Source organism: Hoplias malabaricus, chromosome 1 (assembly GCF_029633855.1).
Source record: "Hoplias malabaricus isolate fHopMal1 chromosome 1, fHopMal1.hap1, whole genome shotgun sequence".
NCBI lineage: Eukaryota > Metazoa > Chordata > Actinopteri > Characiformes > Erythrinidae > Hoplias > Hoplias malabaricus.
The window spans coordinates 5,902,936-5,915,223 of record NC_089800.1 but is presented as its reverse complement, the minus strand read 5'-3'; the positions used below and the strand labels follow the sequence as shown (position 1 = coordinate 5,915,223).

Sequence of the window (12,288 nt, the reverse complement as noted above, 5' to 3'; positions counted from 1 at the left end):
GAGTTCAAAATCTGACCATTGAGAAACAAGCAGAGAAACCTTTCAGCAAATGGACCTATTAATAACTTAGTACAAAACCAGTAGTTGACACTGTTATTACATTTAAGATGATATTTATTTGCTTCAGCAAGTTTTATTCTCTCTCAATTTTTGTTTGATTTTTTGGCCTCATAGTGCTGATGACATACACCTCTGTCTGTGAGGATGATGAGGATAAGCACATATGGCCCCAAAGGGTCAGACCAAACGATTATTGGTTTTACATTAGGTTTTGATTATTTTCATTCCCCTCAACTCACTGCTTTCTAAGCCCTGACCTCAGAATGCCATCACATCATTCCCAAAAAAGCTTTCCCAGGAGATTAGAAGTAGTTACTGCAGGCAGCGAAGGTGTACAAACATTTGGGCTTGTACTATGGGCTATGCTTAGATGGATGTTACTTGGTTTTTACATGTTTTGAATATACCAAACCCTGCAGGCACTCCAGAGGAAAAAACATTACCACATTAAGCAGCAGGTGGGTTTACTTCCTGACTGATATTAACACCATTTAAATGCTATTGCACAAGTTTCCGGTTGAAGTGCTGAGATATGATACTTAATCTGGATTACGTTTGCATTTTCTAAATGTTTTCTAAATGTTTTTTTACTTTCTAGCCAATCCTAAGTTTCATCTCTGTGTCATTTGCAGTTCAAGAAGACCCTATGTTTGAGAATGTTTGGAGAACTTCTGCCTTAATTATTTCGAGAAAGACGCTCAGTTTAGTGATCGGGAAAGCAGCACCATCAAAAAGGGCTCAGCCACAGACATAGAGCAGGTAAGATTCTTAGCTTGGTTCCATTTTTCCACCACACTGTGATTCAGCATGCCACATGCAAAGTCATTTAGTCATTGTCTTAATACTTTTTATCTGTTGATACATGGTTTTAAGGTACACCAAGCCTTCATTTTTGCTTTTTCAAATCATATATGAAATCTCATTTAAGTAAAGTACAGTTATATCATCGCTGCCCAAAGAAAAACATCCATAACTCCACTTTTGTTGATTTGTTAGTCTGTTGTATCATTTGAACACAGCAGCTGTCCTTTACAATGTGTGAAACTTTCATGTTGAACGGCCCAATAGAAATGCTCCAAAATCTTTTTTACACTGACTTCCATTGAAGGTTAAGAAGGTATTTTCCTTCTATAAATTTACTGTTTTATTAATAAATTTATTTGTTTTGTTCTTGTGTCTTTTTGGACAGTGACCATATGCACACTCTGAGAACCACATGCTAATTTTAGTGAGGTTTTTCTTTCTTTTCATTTTTTTTTAAATATTAGAAATCAAAAAATATATAATATGCTTTTACCTTTGATTGTTTTTTTATATTTAGACTTTAGTAAATATACAGCAATTTGTGAAAAATCTTCAAACATTTGCGCAGTATTATATCTATGGAATGAAAATTACTTTTTTTTTTAACCAAATTTTTTAAAAACCATTAGGTGAAAAGATGCTCCACACTTTATTTACATTGTTTTCTGGTATATATTAAGAATGGTGTTCCTTCTGTTGTAAAGTAACCATTCCAATCAGCCATAACATTAAAATAACTTTACTCTACTTTACATTTCTACAATTACAGACTGATCTATTGCTCTGCATACATTGTTAGCCCCCACAGGTCAGGACCCTCCACAGGGCAGGTGTGATTTGGGTGGTGGACTAATCCCAGCATTGCACTGACACTGAGGTGTTGTGGATGTTTGAGTGTGTTGAAAGTAGTTGAGATTATGTGTAAATATTTTTATTTCTACATTTCCTTCTCTTTATAGATAGTAGGATTCTGAAGAAATCATTGCCATGGCTGACTTGGAGATCTTAGAGGATCGGGACAAGCTGAAGACAGGGCTGGTGAAAGTCCTGGAGTGTGTTGCTGCAATCTCCTCAGCAGCAGCGGTGGTGAACCCTATCTTTGGAGTGGCGGGCTCGCTGATCCGCGTGGTTCTCCACCAGATCGATGACGAAGAGATCCAGACTCTGAAGCGAGAGTTCGGCAGCGTGAACCGGGCGCTGGACGAGATCTCGCAGCAGAACCGCAGCACCCTGCTACAGATCAAGAAGGAGACACTGGACAACCAGTACGGCCGCCTGGAGGAGAACATCCGCAACCAGTTCCGCAAGTTCATGGAGATCGTGGAGGTGAATCCTGAGCGGCAGCAGTGCAAGAAAGACGAATTTGAAGAGAGCTTTGCCCAAGACATGGGCGACCAGAACCTGCACACGCTGTACGATGGTGTGATGGGGAAACCCAAGCTCTTCAGCAAACCCATCCTGGAAGTGTACATGACCCACTGCCATGGAGACCGGAGGGTGATGGAGCGCCTCTGCACTCGCCTCACTTACCTCTTCTGCATCGGCCTCATCGCCCTCATGGGCTACGCCGCCATCATCGGGGACGACGAGGAAGGTTTGAGCGAGGAATGGTCAGAGAAGATGGAAAACGTGCAGGAGAAGATGCAGGAGGTGCTGAGGAGGTGCAAGTGATCACACCTCCTTTTCCTCACATCAGACTCTTTGTGTATTCCCTAGAGCAGTGGTCCTGGAGATCTACCTTCCTCTAGAGTCTACTTCTAACCAAAACATAAAAATCATTCATTCATTTTTTCTGTAACCGCTTCATCCTACTCAGCGACTGTAATTCAATCTCATTTCTTCCCAGTTACAGTTTCTTAAACTTCTCAGTGCACTGGCAAACAAGAAGCAGCCCTAAATCATAGATGCTGAGGCCAAGCACACCCTTACAGAAATCGATATAAGGATTTGCTGTCTAGATGCATTTGTTGCATCTGTAGAGGTTTTGAAGTAGCACATTTTGTCTGAAAATGACCCACCCCTCAAGAACAAAAAAAAAATATAGCACCTTTTTAGATCTATATAGCCTCAAAAAATGGGATATTCTGTTTTAACCAGCAGAACCACATATAACACACTCTCTGTCAAACTATTTCATTTACATAGGACGGTTTCATCATACAAAGAGTTAATAAAGAGTGTTGGATAATACACTGAATTTACTTGACACAAATGTGTCCATTATTTTCATAAAGAAAAAATATTTTGTCAAGACAGCCATCACTAAATATCAGCAAAGGTAAATACAGACTTGTTCTCAGGTAAAATATTAAATATAGGTGTGACCTTGTGGGTCTTGTTGTGAGAAAGTGGCAGATGCTATAAATAGAATCGCTGCCGTGTCAGTGGTTTTCAGATGTGTGACGTCAGATTGGGCATATGATGCCATTCCACTTACCACCTCTAGATAGAGCCATTTTCTTTGAAACTTCAAAAAAGTCTTCAACTGATGTCATAAAGGACCGCACTTGACCTGCACAAAAAAAGAAAAAAAAAGCGCCCCACTTTTAGTTAATAACTACTTAATGGTCAATCGTTACAGATACTGGTTATAATATATTTGAATAAGCTTTGATGATGATACAGTGTAGTTGTATGTAATACAGCAGTCAGTGAGAGCATATGTTACAGTACTTGTGTATTATGCACAGGTAAACAAATTTAAATTAATTTGCTCAAGGAGTAATTAAACCTTATGTGCGAACAATTAACTCAGAGCTGGTTCAAATTGCTGAAGGGCCAAAGTCTAGTGCTGATGATGCTCTGTGATCACTTTGCATTTAGAGGTCAGTAAAGAGTGCAGAATGTGCTGCAGATATAAGGTATAATAGAGGCTAATATTATAATTCCGTAACATACTCAAGAAAATAGACATAATTTAAATCAGCTATTCTCTTGTTATAAAGGTTCAGGTATGGTTGTCTGGTGACTGTATGTATACTTCTCTCAGCAGACCTCAGTATGACTCTCTATGTTTCTCAGAGCAGACATTTTGGCTTACAGTGACTTGATAAAGTATTCACTACCTGTGGCATTTTTCATGTTTTGCTATCTCACAACCTGGAGTTAAAATGGATGATTTGAGGACTTGCATTATTTCATTTACAGAACAACTTTAAAAAATGTATTTTCTTGTTATTGAAAGAAAAAAAATCAGTGTACATAATTATTCAGTACTAAAGTCAGTACTTTGAAGAGCCACCTTTTGCGGCAATAACAGCTGCACACCGCTTTGAATAAGTCTCTATGAGTTTGCCACATCTTGCCACTGGGATTTTTGCCCATTCCTCAAGGCAAAACTGTTTCAACTCCTTCAAGTTAGATGGTTTCCACTGGTGAACAGCAGTCTTCAATACTGACCACAGATTCTCAGTTGGATTAAGGTCTGGGCTTTGACTAGGCCATGCCAAAACATTTACATGTTTCCCCTTAAACCACTCAAGTGTTGCTTTAGCAGTATGCTTTGGGTCATTGTCCTGTTGGAAGATGAACCTCCGTCCCACTTTCACATCACTGACACAGTTTCACATCACATCACAGTTTCCCAGTCCCTGCTGCTGAAAAACGTCCCCACAGCATGATGCTGCCATCACCATGTTTCACTGTGGGGATGGTGTTGAGATGGGTTGGATTTGCGCCAGACAAAGCGTTTTTCCTTGGTGGCCAAAAAGTTCAGTTTTCGTTTCCTATGAAAAGGGCACCTTCCTCCATACATATGTCTTCTGGTGAATACTTTTGCAACATATAGACACCCAAAGTGCTATATATTTTTACACCAAATTAGTAGATCTCTCATCAGTTGTACATGATGCTGTTTCTTATTATTATGAAACTCCTGTCATATACCACATACACACAGAGGGAGTGGCACTTGGGTGCCTTGTTCAAGTGCACTTCAGCCATGGATGCTGAGGCAGCAGCAAAAGCTGTTCCTTCACTCAACCACTTTGCCTACCCTATAGGCCATGGGTATTCACCCTTCTCATATCCTGTGTAAAAAAATGTGTCAGTGCAGTGCTTTCAATTGCCAGGCACAATGCAGCCACACATCAACAATAACTGCAAATTCTGATTATGTTTTTCCCAAATTTCAAAACATTCAGTTGCTAAAGAAAAATCTTGCATTATGCAAATGCATAAGTTATCCTTTGCAATTCCATGCAACATTCAGTAAATCCTGACTGGTATACACTGATATTCGTTCATTATCTGTAAGCACTTATCCAGTTCAGGGTTGCAGAGGGCCCAGAGCCTACCTGGAATCATTGGGCACAAGGCAGGAATACACCCTGGAGGGGGCGCCAGTCCTTCACAGGGCAACACACACCTACGGACAATTTTGAGTCACCAATCCACCTACCAACTTGTGTTTTTTGACCATGAGAGGAAACCCGGAGCACCCGGAGGAAACCCACGCAGACACAGGGAGAACACACCACACTCCTCACAGACAGTCACCTGGAGGAAACCCACTCGGATACAGGGAGAACACACCACACTCCTCACAGACAGTCACCCAGAGCGGAACTTGAACCGACAATCTCCAGGTCCCTGGAGCTGTGTGACTGCGACACTTCCTGCTGCGCCACCGTGCTGCCATACGCTGATATAAAAACTGATAAAACCATCTGTTGCTTTAGCCAAAATTAGTGTTAGCTTTGTCTCAGTAAATAATGTAACTTACATATACCCAACTCATATGAGATTAACTTCTAGCCTTCTCAGATTTTAAACCACCATCCAACACCAACAGATTTATTTATCCACTAATGTACAGCACAATACAACAGAAATGTCAGTTATTTACATAACCATAAACCATGATTGTAATGTTTTAAACAGCTGCATCCTCCCAAACACTCGTACAGGTCAGGACTCAGACTTAAGCCCCTCAAACATTCCTATAAAATCAAGTAAAACAGGTTTGTGGACCACACTTCAGGGAAATGGAGAAAAGTTTTGTTGTTTTAAGAAAACCCAGACAGTTTCAGTAACAGAAAAGAAAACGTCTGTCTGTGTTTTCCCCTAATGATCTTTAGTTTAGAAAGCTAAGCTAGCCTAAGGTACATGTCATCCCTCTGTATTTATTTAAACATAAAAAATATATTTCAAATGTTTTTCACTGAAAGTTTCTCACTGAAATATGTAAGGTTTGTATGGTCGAATGTAACCAGTTATTTAATTCAAGAGCAGACAGCAACATCAGGGCTGGCATCAAAAAATCTATCCGCCATGTTTGTGTGCATGATGGAAATCCATTTAGCTCACTTAAGTGGTAAAATATATGGACAAAGGCCATTCCTCAGACATACTCTAGTGAACTGATACATTAAGATAAACTAATCATAGCATAAATTATATGTAAACACATTAGATTAATATTTAATATAAATAAAATACACGCTGGTAAAGGACAGGGGTATGGCGAGGTGAAAATAGGATTTTAAGCTGATTTTACTAGTGTTTATGTTTTAATATGTGACATAAACGGTGTTAACACTCCTTTAAATAGCACATGTATTTAACTAACATAACTGTTTAAAGCTAATTTGGTTAGAGACAAGCACTTGGGCAGAAATTTGTAGTTTTAACCCTCCTTAAATTTGACTGAAAATTAGTTTACTTGTAAATATATGACTTGAGTGTTATTACTAAGTTTTCAAAAGCATTTAACATCGAAGTAAGGTAGGTCTTCAGTGTCAAAATGGCCAGCTTTTCCTGACAAGAGCAGATAGCACTAGGCTAGCACCAACTAACCTATCAGCCATATTCGTTTGTAATGTAACAATGTATCAATGTTAGCTCACTTAAATTAAAAAAAATATATATATATATATATAAAAAGTCATTGCTTGGTCATTTTTAAAAAACACTCACAAATTAAGATAAAAATTAGACGTCCTTAAATGACATGTACACATAGTTTATTTACACATTTGATATTAATGGAAGCCACATTGTGCAGAGACGTGTTAAATAACTGGTGCTCACCACAACACACACCCCAGGTCGATAAGATTTTAATTCCTATGAATCAGTAATCACCAAGACTTACACTGGAGGAGGGAAAAAGGACTGACCTCATTACCATGCCCGCAAACCAACAAGGCACACCAAAATACACACATCTAACACAAAGTAAATATTCCACCATATCTTTCTATCTGTCAGACGCAATGTAATAAGGGCTTACCTTTGGGTTTGGTTACCGCACTCTCTTGGTTTGGATACGATTAGATGTGGCGCACTGTGCGCCATTATCCTGCGCACAATCCTACTGTGTGCGCTATTGCTCTTCCAAACGAAGCAACTCGAAAAAGAAAAGGAAATGTGGTTTAAAAAAAAGCGTGGCATCTTTTCGTTTTCAGCTGTCAGACAGCAGCAGGTTCAGTCCATCTGGTGCCAAGAGCGCTCTCGTGGCTCAGAGCGCACGACTCTCTCTCTCTCTCTCTCTCTCTCTCTCTCTCTCACTAGTCACAGATGCATCATATTCCCTTCTTCCCCAGTCTTGTGTGTGTCATCAACAGAGCTCTGATTTAGCTGAAACTTAAGGGATATTTTCTGAAGCAGCTGTTCGTCCTCGCAGGCGTGAAGAAGGATCTACGCATTTCTGAGGGTAAAAAAAAACCTGCTGTCCGTGTGGTTTTAGGGAGGGGGTGCACTTACATATTCACACACCCTCTGCTAGTTTCAGAGGCTGAAGCTTTGCAAGGTGTGTCCTTTGAGCGCCCCTGCATTTTTGTCCTGACACTAGTGGTAAACAACCGAGGCAGTTTCAGTCTCATTTAAACACTGTAAATTCTAATCCTGCCTGGATTTTGCTATTGAACGAAAGTAGAGATATAGTGGTCTGTTGCTGTGAGGATTTTTAAGGGGACCTTTTCAAGTATGGTTTTGAATGCTGGAAATACTACAGATAATGTATTGTGTTTCATCTGGGGTTAGATATTGCATTATATGATGTGCAATTGATATATCATACAATGTACAAAGTATATTAAACCTATACTTCAATATATTTAAAATATCACTAAAAAACAGCAAATAGGCCTTATTTCTTGTTTAAAGGAAGAGTCTGCAGACTTATAGAGTCAGATAACTCAGCCTGCACACAGTGGATGTCAAAAGATTACATAGGCTGTGAACATACTTGATCATTTGTGTATTGCAAAAAGTATTTTTCTATAAACGCTTATCCAGTTCAGGGTTCCGGTGGGTCCAGAGCCTACGCAGGAATCATTGGGCACAAGGCAGGAACACACCCTGGAGGGGGCGCTAGTCTCTCACAGGGCGACTTACACATACAGACACTTTTGGGTCTCCAATCCTCCTACCAACGTGTGCTTTTGGACTGTGGGAGAAACCAGAGCACCCGGAGGAAACCCACTCGGACACAGGGAGAACACAGCACACTCCTCACAGACAGTCAGTCAGAGGAAACCCACGCAGGCACAGGGAGAACACACCACACTCCTCACAGACAGTCACCCGGAGGAAACCCATGCAGACACAGGGAGAACACACCACACTCCTCACAGACCGTCAGTCAGAGGAAACCCACGCAGGCACAGGGAGAACACACCACACTCCTCACAGAGAGTTACCTGGAGGAAACCCATGCAGACACGGGGAGAACACACCACACTCCTCACAGACAGTCACCCAGAGGAAACCCACGCAGACACAGGGAGAACACACCACACTCCTCACAGACAGTCACCCGGAGGAAACCCATGCAGACACAGGGAGAACACACCACACTCCTCACAGACAGTCACAGAGAGGAAACCCACGCATACACAGGGAGAACACACCAAACTCCTCACAGACAATCACCTAGAGTGGGAATCGAACCCACAACCTCCAGGTCCCTGGAGCTGTGTGACTACCTGCTGCGACGCTGTGCGGGCCTTTTCTGAAATTAATATTGTATAAATCTTAATACTTTATTGATTTCCCAGAGGATAGAATGATCAAAACCGAGATCACCTTAAGATCTCAATAGTTTCTCCTACACTAGATCAGATGGAAAGACAAAAGAGACTGTAGTTGTCCTGCTGCTCAAATGTGTCTCCTGAGACCTCAGCGATCTCACAGGTGTCTCCTCTGGAGTTTTAGAGGAGATCTCAGTAAAGTCATAAACTCTGCTCAGATCTGCCAGATAAGTTAAAGCTACTCTCTCCTTTATCTCTTTTGTGTCTTATGTCTCCAATTTGTGTCTCATTATTTTTCTCTAAGGGAATTATAGGAGAAACACCATTATGTTTCCTGAGCTATTACAGAGCAACCTATGAGCAATAACATTTTCTTCTGATATATTCCTGTTTGTGTAAATCTAAATTCCATTCATTAACCAGAATAATGTTCAGCAAAGTTTATAAAGCATTTAGGATTTAGATCTTCAAGTGCATCTTTGCCACAAATATCTGTTGCTATTACCTCAGTATTTTATTGATGAATTCCAAATAGCTACATGTGCTACATGTTCCTAACAGAGATTGCTTGGTTGTCCTTGTTTCAGCCATGTCGAGTCCACTGGAGAAAGTTGTGGCACAGAAGAAGGAGGCCATCGAGGCTGCGATGGAGGCACTTGAGAGAGGAGCGGAGGTAGTGGCAAGTGCAGTTGGGGAACTGTTCCCTCTGTGTGAAGCTGCTGCTCCCGTCCTGAGGCTAGCCCTGGACAACGTCCAGAGCAAAGAAGTGTTCTATGTCAAAGAACAGTTCCTAACCGTGAGGAACAGGCTTGATGTGATTTCTTCTCAACTTGAGGACCTTGACGCTGAGATTAAGAAGGGACGTGTGGACTCCCAGTACTTTTCTGTGGAAGAAAACCTACGGAACCAGTTTCGTAAATACTTGGATATCTTGGATGCCAAGCCCCAGTTCCGTGAAGTCAAAATGAAGCTGTTCCGGGATCATTATACCAAGACAGGTGGTGAAAAGAACCTTTGCATTCTGTATGACGCTTTGATGGGGAACAACACCTTCGGAGAGTCCATCTTAGAGGTGGTGGAGAAATACGAGGCTAGGAACAGAAGAGTCTTGGAGGATTTCTGTGTGAGGATGAAAGAACTCTTCTGCCTGGGATTGATCGCCTTGTTGGGCCATTGTGCCCTCACTCAAGAAGAAGACTTAGAGCAGGATAAGATCCAGGAATGGAGCGGGAAGATACAAGAAGTAGAGACCAAGATGAAGGCTGCCATAGAAGAATGCGTGACCTGCTTCGCTGAGCAGGCAAAGCTGGATATCCAGAGGTTGGTCCAGGAGCAGGAAAACCAAAGTCTGCAGGATACAGCCCAAGAGCTGCTCAAATTCTTGGAAAAGAAGTATGACTGGGTCAAATGGTCTGTCAGAGTTGTCAACCAGTCAGGTAGCAGCTACCGCAACTGGAGAGCTGGAGACAACTTCCAGTACATGAAAGGACAAAGCTGGTTTGATGTGTTGCAGGTGAATGACACTAATGTGGTGGTGTCCTACTGCAGCAACCCCCAGCCCCTTCCTAAGGGGAGCATCCAACAGATCATGGAAGGTCCAGCTAAGAAAGGAGATGCCAAAACAGTGGTGGAAACTCTGGAAAAGCAACTACCTGGCTTTGTAGTCCATGCCGTAAGCCGTCATAAGGAAAGCTATGCTGCATGGAACTTTCCAGAAGATTGCCATCACTGGGAGAGATACAAAAATGTGGCCTTGTGCATGCATTCAGATGAGCAGTGATGCTAACGCGATCTTCAGGTTTTTGAGATGTTCATGTGAGATTCAAAATATAAATATATAATAATATATATTACACTTACAACACTTTGCTGGTACGTGATTATATATCCTTCCCTATGTAAGCCATTCTAACAGCTGCTAATACAGTGATACCTCCGTATTCATGGCAAATAGGAGGCTACATTCTAATGGATTCAATTAGTTTTTTCTGTTTGCAACTTTCTAGAAATTTCTGCAAGTATGGAAACATAGACAGAGGGCAAAATGCATTCTTTAGCTTGTATAGTAACATAGCATATATTAATCTTATTAGTCACTGTTACTAATCTGTGTCCATTACTCAGGACTTGACAGCAAAATTATAACATCCATGTTTGTCAATAAATGTTTAGCATGTGTTTTGTGTCACTCCTTGAATTGCACTTTATGTCCTTTATGTGTCCAATAGGGCTGTCACCGTCAATTACTTTATGCAGTAGTAGGTTATGAGGGCGGCATGGTGGCGCAGCAGGTAGTGTTGCAGTCACACAGCTCCAGCGGCCTGGAAGTTGTGGGTTCGAGTCCTGCTCTGGGTGACTGTCTGTGAGGAGTGTGGTGTGTTCTCTCTGTGTCCGCGTGGGTTTCCTCTGGGTGACTGTCTGTGAGGAGTGTGGTGTGTTCTCCCTGTGTCTGCGTGGGTTTCCTCCAGGTGCTCCGGTTTCCTCCCACAGTCCAAAAACACACGTTGGTAGGTGGATTGGCGACTCAAAAGTGTTCGTAGAATGAATGAATAAATGAATTTGATTATCAGTTATTGGACGTCTGGGGAAACTTAGGCCACCATGCCAATGAGAACATTACAAATTGTCAGGACAACATGGGGGAACAAATATTGAGATCTTGTGTTCTCATGACCTTACATCTTATATAAGAAGAAAAACAATGTGCACACAGTCTATGATCATCACACATTTTTTCAGATACAATTATGGCAAAATTTTAAACTCTGCATGCTACCATTGTTATAGCAAAAGGCTTTAAGGAAAGCTTTTTTATGTTTAATACTGTTAAGAAGTGACAAGAACATTGCTGTGGCCTGCAACCAAATGTGCACATATTAATTTGGAAACTGGAAAAAGCTCTTTGTTATAATACCATTTACCAGTTGGACCTGGCCAGCAATGGTATGTCATATTTAATATTTAAGCATGTTTGTCTGCTGTAATTATAAAAAATTAATGTTAAGACCAAAAAGATATGGTTAAATATGCATTATTATTATGAAGTGTACTTGTAACAACTGCTGATTCAGTGAGAAGTCAATTTTATTTGAGATGTTTTCTTTTTTCATGCGTGTGTGTGTGTGTGTGTGTGTGTGTGTGTGTGTGCTATCCTGACAGCCCTAGTGTCCTGTGGCATTTCACTTGTGATGCATGAAGCTCTGATTTCTTCACTTACAAAATACTAGGGCAAAAACATTTAATATTGGCTTGTTGAATATTACTGTAAGCAAGAGGACTCTAGTAAGAAGCATTGCTTTAGACTGTACACTGGCCACTCTCATGGTGTCTGGGCTGCCAAAATGCTGCCATATTTTTGTCTGCCCAAGTCTGCTGTCTCAGGCTGGCCTATATAGACCTGAAAGGGGGCATGAAAGATGTCTTTTCAGCCGTAAAAAGGAAAGCCAATGTG

The 12,288-nt window shown here is 41.1% G+C and overlaps 2 protein-coding genes and 1 long non-coding RNA gene across 3 annotated transcripts in view; 2 read left to right on the top strand and 1 right to left on the bottom strand.

Moving 5' to 3' along the window:
- LOC136667207 (uncharacterized) overlaps nucleotides 1–7,225 on the bottom strand; it is a 192,409-nt gene extending 185,184 nt beyond the window's left edge. The window contains exons 1-2 of the long non-coding RNA XR_010795423.1: nucleotides 7,097–7,225; nucleotides 3,302–3,376 (exon numbers count right to left, since the gene is read on the bottom strand). This is a non-coding gene — a long non-coding RNA (uncharacterized lncRNA). The remainder of the gene's footprint in view (nucleotides 1–3,301; nucleotides 3,377–7,096) is intronic.
- LOC136667191 (protein rapunzel-like) lies at nucleotides 697–2,987 on the top strand. Its single transcript, XM_066645002.1, has 2 exons — nucleotides 697–819; nucleotides 1,824–2,987. Exon 2 carries the CDS (start codon nucleotides 1,852–1,854, stop codon nucleotides 2,533–2,535), a length of 684 nt encoding a protein of 227 aa, XP_066501099.1. The 5' UTR covers nucleotides 697–819; nucleotides 1,824–1,851; the 3' UTR covers nucleotides 2,536–2,987.
- Nucleotides 7,226–7,382: 157 nt separating the features above from the next.
- LOC136667088 (protein rapunzel-like) lies at nucleotides 7,383–11,004 on the top strand. The gene is made up of 2 exons (XM_066644992.1): nucleotides 7,383–7,519; nucleotides 9,425–11,004. The coding sequence occupies exon 2, from the start codon at nucleotides 9,427–9,429 to the stop codon at nucleotides 10,615–10,617; it is 1,191 nt and encodes a 396-aa protein (XP_066501089.1). The 5' UTR covers nucleotides 7,383–7,519; nucleotides 9,425–9,426; the 3' UTR covers nucleotides 10,618–11,004.
- The last annotated feature ends 1,284 nt before the right edge of the window (nucleotides 11,005–12,288 follow it).